The sequence below is a fragment of the Lepidothrix coronata genome, unplaced genomic scaffold (genome assembly GCF_001604755.1).
Source record: "Lepidothrix coronata isolate B3197 unplaced genomic scaffold, Lepidothrix_coronata-1.0 Scaffold30, whole genome shotgun sequence".
NCBI classification, from domain to species: Eukaryota; Metazoa; Chordata; class Aves; order Passeriformes; family Pipridae; genus Lepidothrix; species Lepidothrix coronata.
In genome coordinates this window covers 6,426,276-6,452,530 of record NW_016690210.1, presented here as the reverse complement: position 1 = coordinate 6,452,530, position 26,255 = coordinate 6,426,276, and the positions used below count along the sequence as shown (strand labels likewise).

At 35.3% G+C, this 26,255-nt stretch overlaps 1 protein-coding gene across 5 annotated transcripts in view; it reads right to left on the bottom strand.

Annotated features, from left to right (window-relative positions):
* Positions 1-26,255, bottom strand: part of CFAP47 (cilia and flagella associated protein 47) — a 275,959-nt gene that overhangs the window by 39,376 nt on the left and 210,328 nt on the right. For all 5 annotated transcript variants that reach the window (XR_001874104.1, XM_017811012.1, XM_017811014.1 and 2 more), the window contains one exon: positions 24,666-24,761. Coding sequence is in view for 4 of the 5 variants with exons in the window: in XM_017811012.1 (XP_017666501.1) it covers positions 24,666-24,761 (96 nt within the window). In the remaining variant the exon portion in view is untranslated. The remainder of the gene's footprint in view (positions 1-24,665; positions 24,762-26,255) is intronic.

Below are 26,255 nucleotides of genomic sequence, written 5' to 3'. Positions count from 1 at the left end.
TCTACGTACTGATTAACCTTTGAAATGGGACCCAGAGAAACTCTGAAGGCTCAAAACAAAAAAACTACAACTATGTTCCACATTTAATATTCAGAGATCATGTGTAATATATGTATGTCAATGCCATGGTTTTCTAGGGCCTAAGTCATGTTTTTTTGAGCATCTGTGGGTCACACCTGTGAGTAATAGTGCATTCAAGATATAATTGTAATATATTTAAAATAATCTACATTATTATTCTACAAACATGCCTTTTCTGTATGATATTACATCAGAATGATTTTGCTGTATTAAAAAAGAAAACCTAAAGCTATGTTGTCTGTAATGAAGGCAGCCTGATACATTGAACTTTCAAGGGCTTGTTCCAATGACTTGCCAGTCTGCCAAGCATCAGAACATCCACCTCAGGATGTGTTCCAGCTATTTCAGAAGTAAAGTTATGGAAAATGTAGAACAAGTAAATCATATAGTCTTTTCACTATCAAGCTCCTTGCTTTTAAAAGAATTCTTGAAATTTGCAGGAAACACTATCTCAGGGTTAGGGTTTCAGCTTCAACTCTATCTGCAGAAAATCCTCTTAGTTATGACCAACTACTTCTACATTAAGCTTTGAATCATTTTTTGTGATAATATTTCACACTTGCTACAATGCATACATGCTAATACAGGCCTATGAGTATCGTTCCCTGGGTTTGCTCAAATTAGAGTAGGAATTTCTTACCTAAACATATCTCGATTTGTGTAAGAAGTTTATCATATGGTAGTTATGGAAATTAACCAACTGTTTTGCACTTTCAATTGCTTAATTCTTGTGTATTTGTATTAGTTCATCGTGGCATGAGCAATTTGTCTTTGAAATAATTGAAAAATCTAGTATCATGAAATAGCTTGAAAATATCCTCATTAAAAATCTTAAATACTTAAGATGTATCTGGATGAAAAAATAAACTGTATTTCCTCTTTTTTATTTCAATAAAGATTTAATATTTTTCTTACCTCTTGATCTCCCTATTTGATGCATTATCAAGTCCATATCCAAGATTTAAAAGATATATTACATATATGTATATTGTTGGTAATCATGTGGTCAAAAGGTTTTTTGAAAATCTTTAAAAATTAGCTACTAATTTTTAATCCAGTATTGGAAATAACTAAGCTGATCACAGACACTGTTGCAATGCTACAGCACTGACACACTGTTCTCCCCCCGTGAGAGAATAGGCAGATCTCTCCTGGGATGTGCCCACTTTGGGCTTGAACTGGTGTAGTTAAGACAGATGCCTGTAATGCAGTATCTTTAAAATAGAAGAGTATTCCTCAGGATATATTTGCAATTAGATTGCCTTGAACCCACACACATGCACACCAAAGTAGTGTAACCAACAACTGTAGGGAACCACTGTGTAACACCATTACAGCACATCCTTAAGTTTCATTTGCAGTCACTTTTAACATATGACAAATAGAACAAACTGTAAACTAATACCTAGTTATATTACATATGCATTGCATATATTGTTTGAACTGTAGCTTAATTATGTCTGTTCCGGGACATAGTGCCTTGGTTTTTTAAAATAAGTTTTAATACAGAATCTATATGATAGCATTCTGGGTCATTCTGGCAGAAAATTGGTTATTAAAGATAATGAGAAGACAAATTTTATAATATTGCTGTTGAAACAGATTGTATTCACATTTTTAATAAAAAATCTTCTTAGTAGAAGCTGTCCATAATGACAGTAATTTTTATATCACTGGGCTTGCCTGCAGCTGTCAACTAACCAACTGATCATTAACTGCTAATGCAGATTTATTTCCTTATGATTTTGGTTAGTTAACAAGATAGATGAAATACGCCTAACTGCAAAAAGGCTGACTCCCTTATCTTCATGTAAGCATTTATACTGCAATGAGTACCCACAAATTCTTTGCAAGAAATCCATAGCAAGGCTCTTTTTGGAATAGAGGTACATCACCTTTGGCAAAAAGGTTTGGGCCAGATTTTGATAATACTTCACTTGCCTTTCACTGTCCTACAGCCCATTAGGAAACAGTAATAGTTAGCAGAGTAAGCTCAGCTGATCCTTTAAAAGACTGAAGCCATCTGATTCAAACCAAGGGCTGTAATTTGAGTTAACTGCCTCGCAGAGAGGCATGTGGAGATCTGCATCCTCTCTCATTTCATTTTCAGGTAACCTTTTGTTAAGCCTTGCCTCAAGCCTCTCCAAAGGCTGGTGGAGAACACTGATTTTGTAAAAGATTCCTTGGGCACTGAGCCTACAGCTCAGAACTGAGTTACATAATTAAATCAAAATGAGTGTATTTCAAATTCCTGGCTTCACTTTGGGGCAGTACACTGTGGTTGAGTTCTGTGTAATTTCTGTGTCAGCCTTAGAAAGCACAGCACTGTGAGAGCTAAAATTAAAGTAAAGAAGCAGTGGATCCCTATATCTGGGATGTTATTTGGAAGGAATACAGATGGGTAAAGATGCATTTGTTGCCTCTACAGTAGCTTAGGAAAATTTTAAGAGCAGGCATACCAAGCAGTGCCATGGTGATAAAATTGTGAGGAAAATATCCTGCGGTATTCTTTGCAAAGAATCATCATCCTCTCATAGAACTTCATCACAAAGTCATGTATTTTTTGTATTAGTAAGGTGCTTTGATGATAAATTTTCTAGATGTCGAAGGGACTTATGTTCCTTGATGCATTACTTTTAATTTTGTAATATCTGAGAGTGCCTCTCATTGCTTGTATCCAGAAGAGCAGCACTCAGTTCAGGCAGAGCTCATAATGTTTTTTGAAGTCTGATGGAGAATCATTTAGGAGGGGGCACTTTTATTTGTTTGTTTACTTGTTTTTGTGATAGTTTCTCCAATAAAATTACTACAGAATCATTTAAATTAAAACCACAAAACCACAGACAACACTGCTAAAATTAGCACTGGCCATGTAAATGTCAAACCAGTATAATAAGGTCTGTTTTCCTCACAATCTCGAAAGGGCAAACTCCAAAATATTCATAGACAACAGCTGCTGCTGGGGAATTATTGCTAATTCTTTCTCAAGGAACTCATCCAGAAAAGGAGAACTGATATCAGATAGTAAAGACTGAGATATTGCCAGTGCTCCAGTAAGTATCTGAAATACATTAAAAAAGTCAGGCCTAGGTGTTCATTTATTTTCATCTGCTAAAAGAGATAAAAGCCTGGCTCACATATGAAAATTAAGATCTTTTATAGAAGCTCTTCCAAAAGTGTTTCACTACTAAATCCTGTGAGTTTAATAAAGAACAGAAAACATTTCAGCCTCAACTCTTATTAAGAGTGGGTTCATTTTTGTTTGTATCTTTTTTTTTTTTGCTTCCAGTGAGGCTGCTTGAATTTTTTTATTCCCTTTCATTAAAACATGATCACAATCCCTTGTTATAAATTCTAATTAAAAAAAAAAAACAGTGAGAAAGTTGCAGCCTGTGTTAGTTTTGCTACAACAGTATTATAATTATTCAGTCTCAATGAGTAAATATGAATAAAATTTTCTGAATTGACCATTATCATACAACAGCCAACAGCCTCCATCTATGGAGATATTCAAAACTTGACTGGATGGTCCTGGACCATCTCCTTTAGATGACCCTGCATGGGCAAGGGAGGGGTTGGATGGACAGAATAATCTCAAGAGGTTCCTTACCAACTAAAAAGTTCTGTGATTCTGCAATTCTGTGGTCATGATAGATCACTAGGCTTTGTCTTCTTTCTGATTTTAAGAATTCATATAAAATACATTCTTGTTTGTGAAACCAGACACAGATACTTATCTCAGTGAATTGCAGGTGATATGAAAAACAGTGTTCCTCCTTCAAAGGTAAAAGATGGAGGCAGAAAAAATCATCCTGGCTTAACTATTAGATTTGGGGTGCGGCTAGAGGCAAAGAAGCATCATGCCAGCTATGGAAAGGAGGCCAAATACCCATCAAAGAATACAAGAACCTTACTAGGGCAACCAGAAATGTTATCAGGAAGATTAAGGCTTAGCTAGAACTGAAGCTGACCAAAAATATCAAGAACAACAAGAAAAGATTTTTCAAACATCAGCAGTACGGAGAAGCATGGGAAAAACTTTCCCATTGCTAAACAGGGCAGGGAAAATGTTGTATATAATGCTGACAAGGCAAAGTTTCTCACCGTGTCACCATGATGACACTAAACTGATGAGGTGGACAGAAGGGAGAGCCGAATTACAGAGACCTGGAGAGGCTGGAAAAATGGGCCGGCAAGAACTGCATGAAGTTCAAAGACAAGTGTAAGGTCCTGAACTGGGATATTATAACCAAAGAGCCCACAGGCCAGGATCTGTGTGCCCAGGGAGCAGCCTTGCTGAGAGGGACCTGGAAGTCCAGCGTACAACAAGCTGAATGTGGGCCAGCAGTGCAATGTGGCAGCAACAAAGGCAAGTCAGATCCTGGGTTGCATCCACAGGGGCACCACTGGTTCAGATAGAGATGTGACCATCCCCTTCCATTTACTGATTGTCAGGCTGCATCCAGAGTACTGTGCCCAGTTCTGGTTTACAGAATTAAAAAAAAAAAAAATGTGGAGAGACTGGAGAGGGTGCAAAGGAGGGTCACAAAGATGTTCAAAGGGCTGGATAACCTGCCAAAGATGAAAGACTGAAGGTGATGGATCTTTTCACCCTAGAGAAGAGAAAGTTTGGGGGGCCTTATCAGTTTTCTAGTACTTAAAGGGTATCTACAAAGAGAATTGAGGCTCTTTCTCTTCAGAGGGAGCCACAAGAGCGGACAAGAGGCAGTGGGTTCCAATGGCAGTGGGAGATTTCATTTTGACCTATGAAGGAAATTTTTTACAGTGAGAATTGTAAACTGGAACAAGCTCCCCAGGGACATGGTAGACTTCCTATCACTGGAGGCTTTCAAAACATGACTGGGCAGAGGACAAGATAACCTAGTCTAACCTAGGCTCCTTTTTCCACAGAAGTTTGGACCAGATAATCTCTTGAGGTCCCTACCAATCTGAGCTGTTCTATGGTTCTATGATATTTATAAAAAAAAAAATGTATTCCTAGTTAAATGACTTACATTATCTCCCAGGAAGATATGAAACCAATTTTGCTATATCAAGATTCATGTTTGAAGGACACATGTATTACTAATATGTCAGTTAGGTTTGTGTCATGAACTGTATATCAGTGAAGTTCTGAACTTTTTATTTATATCTGAAATTAAACAGGAAGGTAATTGGTTGCTCAGTCTTTCATGTCCTTTCAGAGGTGAACAGCAAAATCAACTAACAAAATATAACTTGATCGAAGTTATGGTTTCTTGGGGCACATATGTTATTCTAAAACTTCTATTTGCAACTTCTCTGGGACAAATAAAATGGAACATAATGCATTTCAAGTTAGTTCAAGTTATATACAAAACAGTAAGTAATTGAGCTAATAAAAAAACCACGCAAAATGCTAAAGATTAGGTTAATCTCATCCAATGTTTTAAACATTACATCACCATTTTCCTTCCTTCAGTACAGTTCATTTAGATATGTGGGATGCAAGAGAGGCTCTTTTCACAGATGGTCCACAATGACTGCATTTCTAGGGGACTCTGCTTCGTAAATGGATTTTTACACCAAAAGTTAGAGTTGTGTTTTCCCTTGCCTCTGGAAGCTTCACAAAATCACAGAGTACTTGAAGTTGGAAAGGACCTCTGACAGACATACAGTCCAACCCCCCTGTTCAAGAGGGGTCATCTATTTGGACTGTGTGCAAGAAGGCTTTTGATTATCTCCAAGGATGGAGATTCCACAACCTGTTCCAGTGCTTGGTCACTCCCACAGTAAACAAAGTGCTCCCTTTGCTCAGATAAAAATTCCCGTGTTACCTGTCACTGGGAAGAGTTTGTCTCCATCCTTTCTCCAGAACTCCCTTCTGGCACTTATGTAGAATAATAAGATCCCCCCTGAGTTGCTGAATTCCTTAGTTGCAAAAGTTAAGTCATGAATATGCAGCTCAGATGCTAATAAACAATTTCACAAATGAGTGGTTAAAACTTCAGAAGTTGCTTGAAGAAAGAAATGGCACAGATAAAGTAATGAATGTTTGAGTCTAACTGAAAAGCTTCAAAACATCCCTACCATAATCACACAATAAAATGTATTAAATAGAGCACGTTTATAAGATTTGTTTGCTATTTTATGGAACTTGTGTTAATACAATTTTGCATACTTCTGGCAGAGACTTTCTGGATTATTTAATTAAGAGATTTGATTTAGAAGAATTTCTTTGTGGCATAAAATAATGGATGCAAGCTAAACATTTGCTATTTAGATTAAAATAAATGGATTGAGAACAGGGCTCAGTAATTAAATATGTTGTTTCATTTAATACAGTTTATTTTGTTTTTAAATGAAGCATGTCTAAAAGGCCAAGTATACAGTTTTCTTTCCATTTATAAAATTACCTTTCTTTTACTAATAGCCTACAGTTCAGTTTCAACCCAAATTAAAACAATTATTTTGACAGAAACACATATTAATTTATTGTTGGAGTGCAGTAACAACTATGATTACAAGGATTGAGCACACTGAGGAAAAAACTCTTTCTAATGTTTTCTAATTCAGTTCTGTGGTGATTACCAAAACAAGCAAAATTACACTTATGATCTTTAACTCCAAAAAAACTTAAAAAAAATACATATAACAGAGGTCATGAAGATCACATTCTTATTAAGGATAAATAGAAAAGGTTTTTTGGGGTTCACTTTACAGAAATCCAGCCAGCCAGCACATTAGGAAAGACACATCTAAATGGCAGGATAAGAGAACAAACAGTAAGGAAGCAAGGCTGAATGAGCTGTACAGAGCAACACATGAGAAAAATGCCAGAGAAGGAAAATTATTATAAAGACAGAGAATATTTCAGCAATAGGAATGGAAAAAAGGAACAAACAAAGCACCCAAGGGATCAGCAAAAGAGTAACAGGCATAGACAGTAATTTGCAAAATGAAGCCATAGAAGAGAGCAGAATGTGTGGAGGAAGCCAGAGTGTATTGTATTAAAGTCATTTGACAGAGGGAATGACAAATAAATAAGAGCAAGGAGTGAAGAATAATCAGAAATAAGAATAGTGAGTGTTCTAATTATCCTACAGTCCAACACTTGCTTTAAAACTTCATGGTGGACTGGCAGTTTCTTTAGCCTTTTCCCTCAAAATCTATTTTTTCCCTCCAATAATCTTATACATAGTAGATCTACCCCATCTTCCTCTGACCATTTCATACACTTAAAAGTTGCTTATCATCCTTATTTTCCTGATGACAACTTTATGTTGATAAAATCTTGTGAGATCATCCAGGTACCCAAACCCTAAAGGTCTGCAGCACAGTAATGACTTAAATCCAAAGTCCCAGAAAGCAGGAGGCATAACTACAAAGTCAAAGTTCCAAAACCTCTTCTGCATCAGCACTGTAAAAGAGGAAAATAGCCACACAAATATTTTGAAAATGCAAGAGCCACACAAGGAATGGCATATGCTTTGTAAACAAGTGTGTCCTTCATTTTAGTGCCCAACCACAAAAAAAACCCCACAAACCAAACTTTATCCGTTCTCGCTTAAAGAAAGTTCATGTTACCCTAAGATAAAGCACTAGCAAGTAAATGAAGACTATGACAGCTTCCCTGTTTCTTAATCTTTTTCTAGGTCGAAACATACATAAAAGTGTCTTGAATCTGTGGTTGAAAGGAAAATGTAATTGCTTCAGTTCAGATGTAATTGAATTTTTGACATACGTCAAATATCTGATTGCTTTTGACAGATGTACTTTTACTTTCATTTTAAACTTCGTGGATATATGTATCTCTTATCCAATCTCTGGAAGCACAGTCAAGTCCTGAAGCTATGGCAGATTTTAAACAGAACCTGCAAAGTGTTGTGAAATCATTAATGACACTGGTGCTGTTACATCCTTCTACTTTTTACACACAACCGAAAATTTCACACTTCATACAGCTGTATGTAATCAGAGTCACATATATCATAATGACTCACACATTGATATCAGCTGAGTTATGAATTTTCATGGTCTTAATATTTATACTCTTCGTCATTTGAGGTTTAAAGGTTTCTGCAGTAAGGCAGAATTTTTTTTCAGTACTCAAGAAAATAGACAAAGTTGGTAAGAGGAATCCCTCTTTAAAAGAAACTTTGCCCGCTAATTTTACTTGTGTCATAGAACAATAGTTATGTGAATGACAGAACTCACAATATGCTACATGTATTTCATATCTTAATACATCCTAAAGTAGGAATATTGTTTCTACTGGAGAGAACACTCCTGTAGTTCGGTAAATATGATTTCTTTCCATTACTATTAAAATGTTTTTTAGTAGCATTACAAGGTGAGCTCTAAGGATTTAATGGACATTTTTCTTGGCATAAATTTTAAATTAAAACCTTTTAAAAGTTTTTAACTTTTTAAATTTATGATGGCAATTGTTTAGCAGTCATGTTTAGGATATTTTGAGTTTATGGAGATATGAGTAAGCATCTCTAGAGACTGAATTATCTATAATATTAGAGTAAAAACATGGTTTGCAACACAGGATGGTATCAGAAATCCAAAACTATAAACACAAATCACAACAGCCAATATTATACAATATTGTTAAACCAGTTTGGATGAAACAGAGAAGAGAAAATTAAATAACTGAGAACCAGTAAAGAGACTGCAGACTCTGTTATGGTAATGTACAAAACTCAATCCAGCCAGATCCCCAAACTGTTGAGGAATAAACACTTTAATAGCCTTCCAAGCAAAGAAAAAAGGGGCTTTGACAGCTCTGACATCCTCCTTTGACCTCTGGTTCTGAGAAGGACTGATGCCGTCAAGCTTAAGACTGAAAGGGACATTAGAAGGGTGAGCATTACACCACAAAAAAAGGGGAGATAATAGGAAAGTTTGTCTGTGTAACAACTTTAACTATGTTAATAAAGGCTTTTTTTCTATTATTTTTGACTATGAATAGCAGCATTATTGTAACTGGACTAACAATAACTTTTTTTAGCCTATCAAATTAGACAAATTTTTTTTGCTCCACTTATTTATCCTTTTGACAACTCTAATTTGTGTGCAACATCCTAAAACCCAACACGTGGCAATGCCAGTCTCAATGTTAAACCATGAAACTTGTCAGCAGGTAATCTCTAGATTCTAAAATTCTGAAGATATTCATTACACCTATTATACCACTAGAAAAGAAAAGAAATTAGGCTTAAATGGAAAATATATTGGTCAAGCTCCTATGTAAAACTCAGAAGAGCAAATAAAATACAAAATAAAATTCTATATTACTTCCATTTCATTAAAAATCCTTAGGCACAGCACCAGTTTTTAGAGCTGCAGGTTCAGTCTTTACATGAATATCCTAAAAGTTGTCCCTTTAACTGAAACTTTTCTCCTACTCACAGCTCTGCAGATAGAATTCTTTGTCCTTGTCCTTACAGCTAAAATATTCAAAGGTCAGCCAGAATATTGCTGCAATGTAGTTGAAGCATTTGGGGTTTATCTAGGAGTTGATATCTTCAGAGGATATCCTCAAGGCTTGAGACCTCTATCGCCCTCGAGTTACTTCTCTCTATAGAAGTTTTGTTTCACAGTTTTGAGTAGTTTCTCCCTCTGACAGCAAAATAAACATTTCAAAACCTTTGTTCTCTTGCGTTTTATATGCTACACATATAAAGCAATACCAGCTGCAAAACAGTTTTTTGCTTATTTGTTTTTAGATGTGTTGTGGACTTTCCACGGAAATAGCCTGTGACATATTTACAAGAACAGTAATAGACAACGTGGTACTTAAACCAAGCAGTCTTCTCTTCCTAATGCTACCTACAAGTTCAAGATGTGTCTTGTGTTCTGCTGCAAGTGAAAAAAAAATAAAAGAGAAAAATCATGCACTTTGAAAACAAGGTTTCAGGATCAATTTATAAAATTTTGTGTAGGAAAAGAAAATCTCTGAGAGAAGACAAATAAGCTTCATTTCTTGTGTATTTATTAGCACATCATTTTGATTACTCCCTTGGTCCAGGAGAAAATGAAGTCAAAAAATGGCCTGGATGTCATTGCTGTTGGATTTTATCATAGTTTTAAGAATAAGTACTGACTTAACTGCAATGGCCACATACAGAGGCCAGCAATCATATGTGTAGGATGACAATTTAAAGAATACATCTTATGCTCTGACTGTTACCATTGTCATGCAAAACCTGCTCCAGAGCTTATCAAGACTATCACAGAACAATAATTTGTCCCTAGAGAAAGTACAGAAAAAATCGTCAGCAATATCCTCTAGTGAGAAACTCTGTTGAGCTGTCAGGTGCCTTTCTACTTCAGAGACATTCTGGATTTTTATGGCCAAACTGGTAACTCACACTGACTTGTTCTTTCTTTAACAAGTAATGATTTCTGACAGAACCCATTTTTTCAAACTCTGAAAATTCACGTCTACACAATATCATCTTTTATTGTTGTACATTCTCACATGCTATTTATGTACAACTCTGCTACTCAGTCATTACACCATGTTAGGACATCAGTTTAGGAATATTCAGAAATATTTTAACCCTACTACAAAGATCTGAGTCATATTGGATCAGTTAATGTGACAGCTGCTCGCTTGTCAGACTCAGGTATAGATATAGATCATATTTAAATTTCATTAAGACTTCCTTGAAGCTTCATAATACTTTATCCCCTAAATCGCTGTGGTTAATATAATATTTATTACAATTCTCCTGACTCCCTGAGAGGGTAGTTGAAATGTGGCATGAGTTTTCAGCCATAAAAACAAGTAGCAGTTCATGCTTGGGGACTATGCATTGATTCATGTTGTGTGAACAAGGTTAAAATCAACTCTGCAGCTGTAATTTAGAGAAAACCATAGTCAGTATTCAAAAAATCCAATAAATATATGAGCTGGTGGCCTCTTAAATTTAGAGAATGATATGCTTGAGGACTTAAATAAAAAGAAGAAAAGAACAACATGCTTAGGAGCAATAATGCAGGAAATCAACTGGATTAAAAAAAATAAATCCAGTATAAAAGTGGGAATTAATATTAATATATTCTGGAAGGGATTGAGGACCCAAATTACTTGACAGTGTAAGGATGATTATGAATCACACTGACACAGGAGACAGGCTTTGGATGGCTCAATGGTAAATGGGAGCTGCAGTGTTTCTCAGCAGAAGTGGGTGCTGCAGATTCTGTACCTCTGTGGGAATCCAGAAGTGGAAATCATACCATCAACCATAATTTAGGAGGCAAGATGATCACTTCATTTTCATATGAAATACAGAAAAAATGTCTGAATTTCGTTTTTACTCATTTTTTTGCACAAACTGCTCATTTTCAATTCTCAGTAAGAGACAAGTTATTTTTCTTTTGATTCAGAAAGGCAGAAAACCAATTGTTGATGTCTTTTTAAAACTTAGTTAAAATACAGTAGTAGATAAAACTATATGAAAACAATACCTTTCTGGAATAGGAACAAGACATTTTAGGTCAGTAATTGTAACTTTCACTGACAATGACTTGTGGTGAGATAATTGGGAATGAAAATTTTCATGCAAGTGACTTATCAATTAAGATAATCCATTTTAAATCTGTCAAAAGAAGAAGCTGCCATTCTTCAAATCTAAGACATTTTCCTTTTCCATGTGTTTCAGTATAGTCTCTAAAGCAGCTCAAGGCATAAGTGATTTGCAGTCAAACATTGAACAAATGTAGGGACAAATGCTTTTCTCAATAGCTGTTTGTCATAGGTGTCAAACTGAAGAAAAGGTGTATAAAGATGACAAGGAACAGATCTTTACAAACTGTCATTTGGTATCAACCTAAAGGAAAAAAAAAATAAAAGTTTATCTTCTGATACATGGCAGCAAGGAGTTGGAGAAGAGTAAGAAAGAATTAAAAAAAATAGTAGTTCATTTTCCTGCAATCTATAGTTTTTTCTGAGAGAATATATTCAATCTCCAAATTTAATTTCATTATTAGATATCTTTCTTTTGTATAAAGACTAATGACCATCAAACTTAAAAGAAAATGGTAATTCTTTAGAGGCAGTAGACTGTAATGTTAAAGAAAAGAAAGCTTGTACAGTCTGTATCTATTGATGGCACTTGATTTCTTGCCCCTGTTTTTGTCCTGATGTAGTAAAAGAACAAGAAAAATAATATAATGGAAATTCTGAAAAGTTAATTTGGAAATTTTAAGGGTTTTTTGCCATTTTGGGTTGTACCAACACAAGCACGTTTAAAGAACATTTACTTATCCAGAACTCTGCAGAGATTTTTTTTCATTTATTCATTTCAGCCATTGTGATCACCCAACTTGACATAAATACATAGGATTTCTCAGAACTCATTTTAAAAATCAAGGTTCAGTCTTGGTAACTCTTCTTGTACAAGAGAATTTAATTAGAAAAAACTCATCTGCTTGATTTAAAATTTGTCAGTGACAGTGAATCCTCCACATTTGATTGAGAATGTTATGAGAGTTAATTTACCTCATTGTTAAAAATAGATTTCATTTTTTATTTGGCTACTGAATAAGATTGACTTGTTTCCAGTCCCTGCTTTTTCCTGTGAGAGTGAATGCTCCATCACCAACATGTTGTTTTTTACAGAGGTAGAACAAATGCATTCCCACCAAAATTCTGTTTGTTCAGCTAAGTAATCACTGAATCTCTCCCTTTCATCTTTAATCATTTAAACATGCTTATATTACAAATAACAACCTAAAGAAAGCAACCCAGGCTAATTAACACTGTATATCAAATGGAGGGATTCCATAAGTAAATAGGCTTCAAAAAGTTTGAAAAAAAACTCTCAGTATTTCTCTAATTGATAACAGGCAGAGGAACCAAATAGTAGGAAAAAAGGCATTTCCACTTAATTCAGAGATGGGAGAATTAGGTAAATCTGCGGATCAAAGAAACAAAAATAACATAAAAATTAATTCTTGATTTGGAAAAAGGATAAAACAATAAGAAGAAAAGACTAATAGGATACAGTTGGTGATTTTACATTTGAAAGGATGAAAAGTAATCTGGAAAACAAGGATCATCCAAAATTTTCTCAGCAGCTACAGGCATGGTACTTTATTGTGTAGCATTTTGTGTTATTGTGTATGATAAAACTGTCTTGCTTGTTTGTACATGTAAAAAACTTGAAGTGTTGTTCACACAGGTCCGAAAAACAGTTCTTTTCAGTGATCAACTTCTTATTTTTCTATTTAATTGAAAAGAGTAAACTGTATACAATGGGTAGAAAAAAAAGAAACTAGAACAGGATGGAATGCAATTCAGGTTGTGGTTTGTGCTGGTTGTATGTAGCAAAGGTAATAAAAATGGCAACAAACCTCAGGGATCAGCTTACATTATTTGTTCTCATTGTGAAAAAGAAAATGCTACCTATAATTAATAGGTAGCATTATGGGCACATAACCTTTGGTTTATCTTAATATCTTTCTGAAGCAAAAAGTGATTTAATTTACAAGGGATTTTCAGTGCTTATGAAGCAATCAGATAAAAGACAAATTCAACATCGGAAGTTGTTGCAATATTATAGCTTTCACTTCAATGTACAAAGCATTCTTATAACACAAGCAGGCAAACAAGGCAATCACAAAACACGATTTGCAGTCATTAAGTTCATTAAGGTCATTTATTACATAAAACTCTCATGTTAACTAGACTGAATTTAAAACCTTAAAGAGGCAGTTAATAGTTCCAGTCTAGAGATGAAAGAAACTGAGTCACATCAGGAAGTTTCACGAACTTCTTGATGGTTGCATGGGATAGTTTACATTCTAAATCTCCTTTCAGACCTTGTACGAAAATTGTTTTCCCAATACTTCGCCAAACAATTATGAGAAAAGACGATTCACTTACCTTTCAAGCCTCAAGGTTTTACTTTGAAACAGTCATGGCTTTAGTATGCAAGAGCTTTAGTACACCTATATCACTGTTTCTCTGGTTAAAAATGATCACCATCATCATCATCATGGCTAGGCTTCGCAAACGAAGATTTGGGAAGGACTCTACCCACATTTGCTACAAGCGTGCTGGTGGCTAAAGAGGCCAGTTAAAAATGAATACAATGATAAATTGCTTCTCTCAAGTAAGCGGAGATTTGTGAAAATGAAATTATCAAGTATCTTAACAAGATGTGAGTGTGGAAAGTACTCGAGGTTCAGTGCATTTTTATTACCTACCTAATTTTGAAAGGTCTTGACTATTTTTGCAAATACAAGTTTTATCTAAAGTACCATATTAACAGTAATATTAGAAGTGCAAATCCTTGCACATAAACCAGTTCATGGTAAAATTAATGTCCTAGTAAGAAGAGTCTGAGAAAGCAAAACACTCTTCTAATGCTCTCATGACCCTTTAAATGTGTTGTCATCTCAAAAGCTGTACTTACTGTACAATGAAATAAGTTTAATTTCTCTCCACTCAGCAGAAGATGGTACTAGACTAAGTGACTATGAATGTAATAAAGCACTTTATCTATACTGTTAATATTAACTCTGATGTGCAAATGAAGAATTTTGTGTTGCATGCTTCAATGGTTGTGAGATACTACTCTTTACAGTAGTAAAGGTCACAATTCGAGCACTTTTCAGCTATTTGTGATGTAAGTCGTGGTTCTGCAGTTCTCTAAGACTACACAAATTATGTCCTATACTTAATATCGATATCAAAATCTCCTCTGTTGGCTTATATACTCTGATTTACGAGCAGAATAAGCATCACATTCAAAAAGAGGCAAAGTCCAGGTTACAATTAAAGCACGTCCTCCTCTTTCACACACAGTAAACACAGCAGTAGTGTCCACACTCTTTTGTTTTTCTCTGTTGTTTTGGGGTTTGTTTGGGTTTTCTGAGCTTGGTATGAATCATGCATTTAAAGAAATAAATATTGCTTAAACCTAAATATTATTGTAAGATGTGAGATTGTTACTAATGATGATTGCACGTATCAACCTGATCTTCAGGTAAACAGGAAGGATTTCAGCATAAATATTGTAAAAACTAAAAACGAGATCCAGTATGCATCACAAAACGTAGAAGAGAAAGATAAATAAATTTTTACAGAGACTTACATGAAGAGAAAAGAGGTACTAGTGATATGCATTCCTTTGCAAATACACTCAGGCAGGTACAATCCCAATGGCTTTATCAAATCAAAACAGGCCCTGCCTAATCATTCAGGCTTTGTGACAGAAAAGTAAATCAGGGAATCCAAATTCCCCCTGGTAAGTGAAAGATATAAATTTTTAATGAGAATGTGAATAATTTATTATCTTTCCCATAAAAAAATATTTTGAATAATTTGTTAATCTTAGTAATAATATGACAAAATATCTAGGGAAGAATGAAAGCAGCAGAGTACGAAGAATATGATGTTCATTTTAATTAAATTATTCCTCCCCTACAGAGAACAATTTTAAGATCCCATTTGTCAAGAGCTGGAGCTACGGTATTATTCATCCAGGTTATATCTTGTAAACAAGGAGAAATATATAATTTTGAGGTGAACATATAGATATTGTCATACTAAAGTATTTATCAAAACAATTAATCTCACAAATAATTTCACCTCAATTCACACCACAGCACTTAGAATACATGCCTGACATAAACATCTACATTTTCTATAATTTCAGTGCAACTGAGACAGTTGTTTAAATTTAAATTCTTCATTATTTCGGGATTGTCTTAAATACCTGAAATTCAACAGATTCAAATATGCCACTAAATCAAGAACTGAACAAACCAAATGTAGCTTTCACTATAATTAATAATCTGATTTCTGAACACAGCTGTTAGCAGCTATTATTTCAGTTGATTATACACCGTACCACTGAACAAAATATATTATTTAAGTGTATATAAAACTCATTATGGGATGTTTAGGGGAGAGAAGACAGGATGGAAAAGAGAAAGACCAAAGCAGATGAGGGATGAACAAGTATATAGAATAAAGATCATGGAATAATGGCTGGGCTTTGCGAACGAAGATTTGGGAAGGGCTCTACCCATGTTTGTTACAAGCGCGTTGGTGGCTAAAAAGGCACGAGAATAAAGATAAAAGAAGACAAAAAATGCCAGTTATGTAAGCAGGTGCTGACCAGTACTGCTGTCTGACACCTCAGGCTTGACCACTATCCTGTACTCTTATTAAATCCTATGTTTATCTTCTGTGTAAGCACTCTCCCTATCCTGAGCCTCAGCATGAGTTGGTCACTCACAAAGTTCAAGCTGGACTAGCCAGCAAGTTGCACAAGGCCTGAGTGTCAGCTGCTGGGGAGACTCAGTCTAAGGCCAGTCATTGGAGAGAACAGTGTTTTGCATGAGCTGGATGTCAGCTGCTACCAAACATCGAGTCAGACTAATCAGCAAGTAGCAGGAGGCCACCTGCTAAAATCAGCTGGATTCTTAACTCTCACAGTTTGAAGTTCACATTGGTTTTAAGCACACTAAGCTTAACACTACATCATAGATCCTCTTAGATGTTAAAACTCCTTATTCAGCAAGATTTTTTCTGCTACAGGTAAACAATGTTGGATCTAGTTATCATGTACATTGCCAAACTAAAGACCAGCCAACACCAACTCTACCAAGAAGGAGAAAATGCATATCTGCATGGCCAGCACACTCTGACAGCTTTCCTAAACAATTCAAACAACTAGTCCTGAAGACTTTGTGACTAAACTAAAACAAACAAACAAACAAAACATAACCAAAAAAAAAACCAAACTACCTGCTTTCCTTTCTAGTCCTTGCTGACTGCAATTCAGATTGATATTTCATGTAATTCCAACTCAGAACATTTTTGGAAAGCAACAGAAGTATGTACCTATTGAAGGGTTGTAGAACTGTAAGTAGAGAAGGGAGACAAAATAATCCAGAGAGCTCTGGAACATGTGTAGAAACAAGTTAATTGTTTGGCAGGACAATTATGGAATGATTTGATTGTATAAGTTTGACTTGTGTGACTGGGTTTTACACAAATACAAGGCAAAAAAGAGACATTCCTGTGTAACATACCAGGGGCTGAGCTACATTACACTGAATTCCAAAAGTGACTCCAGGTACATCCTACTATTCACAGTCCCTCAATACAGCAGTTATAGACAGTACCAAGGGTTTGCAAGAGCCTTACAGTTGTCTTCTAAATACCTGTGCCCACTGGAGCCTGGGCTTCTAAGAACATTTGATGATACTTGGAATGAGAAAAAAAGAGTCAGAACAGGTACCATCATAGACATGTAAAAAGACTTGGGAAATAAGAGCTTTCAAATTAAGCTGAAGTACACAATGTTCTGCAAGCCTGTTAAACCAAATTCTGATTAGGAAAATCCTTAAGGATTCACTGCCTAGAGTGTGAGTCACTGTAGTGAAAATTCTGTTACCACTGTGGGTAACAATTGTTGTTTAACTATTGAATGCATTATATATATATATAACTATTTATATATATATATATAACTTGACTTGCCCTTAGCTTCTGTCTTATAATTGAGGCCCATCCTTCATTGACTAAAAGAAAAAAAAATCAATTAAAGCATTTTATGAAAGAGTTCTAGAAAGCTCAGTATATGAAAAAAAGAACATTAATTCAACAGTGTAATTATCAAGAACTCTTAAGGCATAAAAATTCAATGTTGAAAGATCAGTTTCAATATTTCCTTCTAGTATTTATGCTTTAAAATAAAATCCATACCCCAGACGGTTACTTAGTAAGATAAGTTTGAATTGTGATTCTCTTGTGGAAATATATAGTAATTAAAAAAAAAACAAAACCAAATACTAAAGTTGAAACCAGCTAGCTCTTCTTTTCCTCAAGCCTTCATAACTTCATGTGAAAAACTTGAAATTTTATCATAAGCTTCCATCTCTGAACGTTCTCACGAAAAAGGTTCAGTTTCTTTCCTACACATACCTCAGCTCCTCATTTGAAAATGTTAAGGTGATATTGTCAAGAACTCTCTAATTGTTGTCAGTCTCTTCTTTAGGAAAAAAAGATCTCTGTAATTGTTCCAAGTTTCCATAGCTTTTTTTCCATTAATACCGCTGTCAGTAGTATGTTTGGGGTTTTTTTGTTTGTTTCTTTCTTTCTTTCATTTTTAGTCTTCTGTCCTCTCTCAGCAAGGTCAGACATACAACTCCAACATACCTTCAATGCTTTGCAGAACTCAACAGCTGAATAGACAAGGAAAGTCAGCTTATAAACACGAATGAAGAAAAGCTGTATTAGAATCAACAATTTTAGTTCTCAGTCAGAAAATTCCAAGCTAGTTTAAGGAAGGAGGGAAACTTAGTCTTCACTGTATATTTAAGGTGCAGCATGGATATGGAAGGGTCTTGCACAAATGAATCGATGGCAGACAGAGACATGTTGTGACTGTTCCAAGAGTAGAGGAGGACAGGGAAAGTGGATATAAAGCAGATGTCTAGAAAATCAAGCTTCCTCAGTTCTGCTCTAGAAACAATTGTTTGATACTGCCGGTAATTTCCCCACAGTGCATGTGCGGCTGGAAAGAAAAAGATTAGTGTAGATAATTTTTTATAGCCAATTTAGAGCTAGACATAGATTTAGTGGGTAATTTACAGGATGAAACAAATCTGTGTCTCTGGAGTTTCACTGAGTTTATTACCTTAACAGGTGAAGGCTAGAAGCAAGAATCAGGAAGAGGGGAGGAATTAAGCAGTTCTGTCTTATTCAAGGGCACATTCTGACTCCATCTTGTCCATCCACAGCTGTTATCAAATAGATTAGCAGCAATATGCTATTCTAAGTCAAAATTAATCATCTTTTCATTTTCTAGCTTTATTGAAAATTAAGGAGATAATTTCTTATCAAGTTATAAAACACAGCAGATATTTTTAAATAGAGAAATAAGCTAAGATAATGTGAAATAACAGCCTCTCCTGAGGCTGATTTGCATAGTTTAAATGCTCTGAAGTACTATACTCTGGATGTTCAGTAACAAATCATAAGATTCTGATGGAACCTACTGCACAGCCTAGCTAAAATTTGTGAGGCAATTATAGCTTGAAAATATGTTTTCCATGATAAATCCACATGGGAAGTCTTATGTGGATCTGCATGAGACTATGCAAAAGCTGTGTTTCTGATGTCTTCCCTTCTCTTATTTGCATCCTGAATATCTTTTTATTCTCTCTTCTTTTGCAGCATCATGAGAGCATGCTGAAGTAAATAAATCATTTCCTTATACAGTCAAGGGAATGTACTGTTCTACTTCTTCAACTCAGGGGATTGTTTTTAAGAAAACAGTAACAGAGACCTTTTGCTTATTCTTACAGTGCTGCCTTTCACTTCCTGAACTTCAAGTTATTTCACTAAAAAGAATTCCTGATTTGCAAAAATATATAAAGATATGTCTATACCATATAATCTATAAAGAAAGTAAAATTCAAAGGTTAAAGGAGGGTATATAACAGGCCCTATAAAATAAGCCTGAAGAGATTGCAGAGAAGTACAAAGAAAAATCTTTAAGCTTTCTTGTTCATCATATTAGAAGGCACGAGTGCCTTAAAACAGAACACAATGATGTCTCTACGTGAGGGTCTCAGGTGTGCTGTGGCTTTAGAGAGCTCTCCCAGGTTTTCCATGCTGACAGCAGAGACAATCTGCACTCAAGAATGCCACCAGCTTGAATGCATTGATTTTGTCAGCATCTGTCTCTGCAGATAAATATGGCTTGGACTACAACATTTGTGCTGTCCCAGTACTGAGCAGTGACACATCCTCCAAAACCAGCCTGATTCTCTCTCAGCTGTAACATCAGAACACTGTTCTTTAGAATGGTTTCTCCTGGTTGAGAGAGGCAAGTCAGGATGGTTCAGCAATCAGAAAAATGCCATGTACATGGATTAGGAAGGGGTCCCATGTCTTCCCTTTTGCTGGAAATTTCACAAAGCAAATCTACCTCTGTATAAGTTTCTGAGTGCCATGATGCCACTTCAGAGAAAACTGAGCAAGAATAATGCCAGCTGAAGGTCTAAACAAGGAATGGTCACACAGACAGGGATCCAAACATGGCCAAGAAGGAAGGTCATGGTGTCTTTGCATATGCTGGGTTCAAGAAGGCTGTTATTTTTTGGTGATCATAAACAGCAATTTCTTTAAAGGCATATGTAATCTTCAAAATAGTACTTCAGCTGCCTGAGATGTAAAGTCGAATTAGGTGCAGCACAGCACCACAACTTTGGATTTATTTTGCTGAGAAAATAGATAAAATGTGAGAAAATACCTAAGCCTTGCAAGAAAAGAAACTTAGACAGAATGGTGGTAACACCTTAAGGACTCAGCAAGAAACTACTGAAATGAAAAGATATAAAAACTCTATGAAGAGAAAACTAATAATCAGAGGGTAGCAACTCAGCAATATCATGGATCAACCCATTCTGAGAAGGAGGTTGATCTGTCTCAGAAGCAGGAACAGAAGTAGTAGGGTAAAAATATTGAGATGCTAAAGACAAAACTTGATCTGCCAAAGAGAGCCCTTTCCCAGAAAAAGAGAGATGGTGGAGTAGAAAGAAAAGAAATGTTGCAGTCCTGTGAGCTGAATGTACCCACAGCTTGAGGAACACTTCCAACCAGAGCCACTGATGGTTGACTTCAGAAGGCAGCCTGACTGCTCCTTCCTGAATGAACCTTGTGTAGCACAAGGAATTGATGTACCACAGCTTATGAACTACTTAAGGGAATAGTACATTTGTTCAACAGTTCCACTCAGAAAAGTGAAACTTGATAGTTTCAAAAGGTGAAAATTCAGGAGAGGCAATAACATTAATGAAATGAATGAAAAGTAGATAAAGTTCATCACAAGGAAGACTTGTATAGATGAAACAGGAAAATACTTAGACTAAAGAATTTTAAGGGAAATCTGGCACCTGTATCCTCCAGAATTTCAATAGAACTCTAATCCCTTCAATTTCCCTGTGAAAATGTGTTCCAAAAAAAGAAGGGAAATTTGAATATAAAACAGTGAAAACAAGGAAAGCACTTTTTTTTTAAAGTGAATCTCCTAATTATCACTACTTCTTTTATTGTGGTTTGCAGTGAGGTCTAGGGGGGTTGTGTATGTTCCCTTCTTCTCCAGCTAATTTCATTATTAATAACTTTTTATGAAGATAAAAATATTATAGTATTGCACATGTACCTGGCTGTTCAGTCTTTTTATTGCTTGAATGTCCCTTTCCTACAGAATCCATTATCTGACCACTGACTACTTCTTGACACAACCTCTTATGTAAGTTATACACATTATAAAGTGTAAAACTATTTCTGTTGGTTTTTTGAGTGACCAAACTATGGTCACAAAATGCAGTTAAAACATGCAAGAGGAAAGAAAACCTAACATTTTCCAACATGTTTTCAAAATAGTCTACTAGAATGGAGAACGGAGAACTATTTCTCACAGTTCTTTTTTTTGTGGTTCTTCAAGTCATTTTATGATAACAAAAGCATAATAAAAGAAACGAAGGACAACCAGGGCAAATGAGTATGTTAGTTTTGCTGTTTTTTCAGTCCTTGAAAGCAATCACAAGAAAAAAACAGATTGTGCATGAAGAAAGAAAAGCAGATGCAAATAAGTATAGAATTAAAGATGAAAGTCTTGAAATACAACATTTTAGCAAAATGGCCTGAGGACTTGAACAAAATTTATGCCATTTCTTAGGTGAAATTAGTTTAAAAGCCAAGTTATCTGTAATCATAGTGGACTGTACATGACATAAAAAGTATGCTAAAATGCTTTCCCAAACAACGTTGAATAAAATATGAAACTATAATAGTAATATGCTTCCAAAGAACATACATAGAATCTTAATAGCTCAGATTTGATTGCCATCAAACTGGTTTAACACTGCAGGCAGCTTTTTGGAAAATGTCTCCCTAACATTAAACACATTTATTAAATATATTTTATCTTTCCTTCTTAAGGGCTTGGGAGAGTTAATAAATACATATACTTTACTCTAAACCAAAGTTAGAAGGCTAAATAAAGAGTTAATCGTAAAGTTCTCGGTAAAAAGGGAAAAGAGAGAAACACGATACAGGTGACTGGACTGCTTAAACTATAGAAGTCTCAAAACACAAAACTAGTGCCGAAATATGGAAAGAGATATCTAAAGAGCAGGTCCTGCTAACTGCCCCATTTATTGATCCTGTTTGATGCTACAAGGAGTCCTTTACAGCAGACAGGCTTCGCCATAAACACAGACAGGCAGCCAAGCCATAAAATGTAACGACTAGAGGTTGAATGCAAAATAACACCTTCAGTGTCAGGACGGGGCAAAGAAACACAGTTTGTGTTCCTGGGAAACAGTACCACGCAGCCAGTACACTTATGTTGCTACTGTGAAGCCAAGGCAGGGAAAAAGGATAGTCTACTATGACTAACAGCTTCACAGCATGGATAGTATTTTGGCTTTCTTGTAAAAGGATGATGAAAAAATTATTCCCAGATTCTCACCCTATCTTGTTATTCCTTCAGTTTTTAGAGGGAGTGGGGAAAAAACCAAGTAATTAATCAGCAGCAAGCACAGTTTTTTCACAAGCATGAATGTTGCTCATAAAATGATCTAGCAAACACATTCCAGCAAGTCTATCAAGAACAATATAAAGTTCCAACATATTTGCAAAGTATTCTTTCTTTGTTATAGGGAATAGTGGCAAAGCACTAACACCTGCATCTAATCTGATCTTCATCTACTGATCACATCATAAAATATTGCAGATATAAAAGATAAGTAGCAGAAAGTACAATTTATAAAGATTGCCCTGGTGCTCTAATATTTCTGTGAAGTGATTTCATTGTCAGTTTTACTGTGGACATGAATTAGATTGTTTTGGACAGTTCCTCACTGCTTCTGTGAAAAAAAAAAAAAATATAAGGTCGTGACAAAAATTACAACTTTTATATATGTCTGTGTAAAATAATATAGAATATATATAGAGTATATATATATATAGAGAGAGAGAGAGAGAGTATATATAGAAAATGATATGATGTCCAGACCATTTCTTATGTATTTTTTTTTCTTCTAAATCCTTATCACCCAGAAATTTTGTTGAGGCATAGTAATCTGCAAGGAGAGACAACTTCTCCTTAACTACAAAACTACAAAAATTTTACTTCAAAAATAAATTTCTTAGCAACTACCTTTTTTTTGACTCCATTACTTCATGTTTAAGGAAACCGTAATTTGTTGCAGGATATTTTGAAAAAATAAATATTTGTAATACTTTAAATATATTTTACTTTTCCAGTGTATTCATTTGCACTTCTTACATTTTCTCATTAGAAAAAAATAACAACTTTTAAGATGCCTTTCAATTTCAATTTAATTAAGAATCTTAACAACTAATGCCTTCCTACCTAATAGGCATTTTTTATAGCAGTGTTGCTCATCTTGACAATCCTAAAATACAACTATATTTATTTGCACTTAATCTTTGAATAAAAATTTGAATAGTAATTTAATTTTTAATAAAATTCAAATCCTTTCCTAGGAATTCATCAATACTACATTATTATATGAGCTCATTCACCCTTCTTATATCATACTTGTAGCACCTATCATGAGGTCAGGTTACATTCCTCTTGTTTCTCTTACACAGAATCATCACTTTGTCACCACACAACATCTGTGCTTTGATGGCAAGATATTATTTATAAAAGAAACTATATTTCGAAAGTCTAAGAAAATCACTGCAGGAGTGAGGAAAGAAAGAACAATACATAATTCAGAGGAATTGTACTGGATGCACCTCCAATTATTACTTAGTTATTTTAAGTGAAACAAATAAACATCATTCATATTGTGCTAATTCTTGTTTCTAAAAGGAGCCAGATTCAACATATGAATTATGAGTTGCACTCATACACCAAATATTACACACACTCTTGATTTCAGGGGCTAAAAAATATCATACCATAATTAATTCAATCATAGAATCATAGAATATCCTGAGTTGGAAGGGATCCACAAGGATCATCAAAGTTCAACTCTTGGTCCAGCACAGGACCACCCCCAAGAGTCACACCATGTGCCTCAGAGCATTGTCCAAGTGCTTCTTGAACACTGTCAGCCTTGGTGCTGTGATCACTCTCTTGGGGAGTCTGTTCCAGTGCCCAACCACTCTCTGGGTCAAGAACTTCTTTCTAATACTCAACTTAAACCTCCCCTGACACAACTTCAGGGCATTCCCTTGGGTCCTCTCACTGGTCACTACAGAGAAGAGATCAGTGCCTGCCCCTTCTCTTCCTCTCACGAGGAAGGCGTAACTGCAATGAGGTCTCCCCTCAGTCTCCTCTTCTCCAGCCTGACCAGACCAAGTGACCTCAGCGGCTCCTCATACAGCTTCCCCTCAAGGCCCTTCATCATCCTTGTTGCCCTCCTTTGGACACTCTCTAATGGCTTCATATCTTTCTTGTATTGTGGTGCCCCAAACTGCACACAGTGCTTGAGGTGAGGCCGCACCAGTGCAGAACAGAATGGGACAACCATCTCCTTTGACCCACTTCATTCAAAGTAGAATTCCAGAAATTACATACCTCGTGGTTGTTTAAACAGAAGATGGAAAACAGATTCCTTGCTGGTGGACTCTGACAGGACAGATGCATTGAAATTATGACCAGACAGCTCACGATCTAAAAACAAACAAACAAACAAAACCAACAACAATAAATATTCATGGAAACTCATTTAGAAGTCAAAATTTCCCTAATATAACAGCTTCATAGACAACAGTTTTAAAAAATATATTCTTGAATGGCCCTTTTTCCCCCCCTTTTGTTTAAAGTTTCTCCCAGTATTTTCCTCATTGTGATGAAGTATAGATATCATATGGATATCTTTCTAAACAGAATTAAAATAAAATAACACACCATCATGAAAAAAACCAAATTTTAATGTGTTTTGAGTTAAACAACATCTAGAGATTACAAAATAAATTGTTTCGTAAATTAAAAAATCAAATAGCAGTGAAATCCCATAGTGACATGAAACGTTAAGAAAAAGCTTGGGAGAAAGGGGTTCAGGACTAGCAGTACTGATACAGTTGCAGACGAGAATTGGTTTTTGTTGGCAAGTTACTGGATCAACTAACAGATCACTTCATAAAGACAGTGGATTTAGACATTATTTACATTATTTCACTGATTACTCTCAATGTTGTGGATAATGAAAGATGAGACAGGAAAAACAGGTCTGAAGTCCAATTTTATAAAAAGGCTTTGAAGTTGTTGAAGAAGTCAAAGGAAATGCCTTGTTGGAAATATATCTAGTAGTTAACTCCTAGAATCTGAGCCCAACAGATAGACTATATCTGTATAATATGTCATATAAAGTGTGGGAACACTGAACGATGAACTGCTGACAGGAAGATATGGTACCCAGGACTCATCAAACAGCCAGAAAAGACTGTCATTGGGGTTATGAAACAAAGTTAAAGTAGCTTTAAGAAACAGAACAATGATCAAAGATGTTCAGGAAGGCAAAGAAAAGCTCTCTTGGCACTACCAAACTTCTTCCTTCTTGCGAGAAGAGAAACAGCCTCAAAATCATTTCACCTCAAGAACAAAGTTTCAGGTTTTGGAAACCAGCTTAGAGGTTTAAAACAAAATTTGTAATCTATGGGAAAATACTAAAAGAATTGAAGGGCCCTTTCCAAATATTAAAAGATGGGTGCACAAGAAAAGCCAACACCCCCATTTTAATATATCAATAAAACAATTATATCATTGTCTTTCTTTACCTGAGAGACAGCAGTGGGAGAAGTGAAGCTATAGGGAAAGCTTCCCCTATAATGCTAATTATTCTGAAGGAATTCTTTATTTTTTTTAATCCCAGAATGCTAACAAGCTGAATGCTGTAAATTTCTACTACTAGAAGAGTTTTATAAAGTTTCTAATATCTCTTATTTATTTTTTTCTTTATACCAATCTACACATTCAGCTAAAAATTTTCACAGAACTAGCTAACTAATCGCTGGAAACCTTTTTTTTTTTTCCTCTGAAAAATAATTTCACTGTATAAAATTAAAAGCACTAGGTTATGCTTCATGACGTTCCAAAAATGCATTTATCAGTTCAGAAATGCATTTATATATTGCACATAATTTTTTTAATCGGTAGCTGACATAA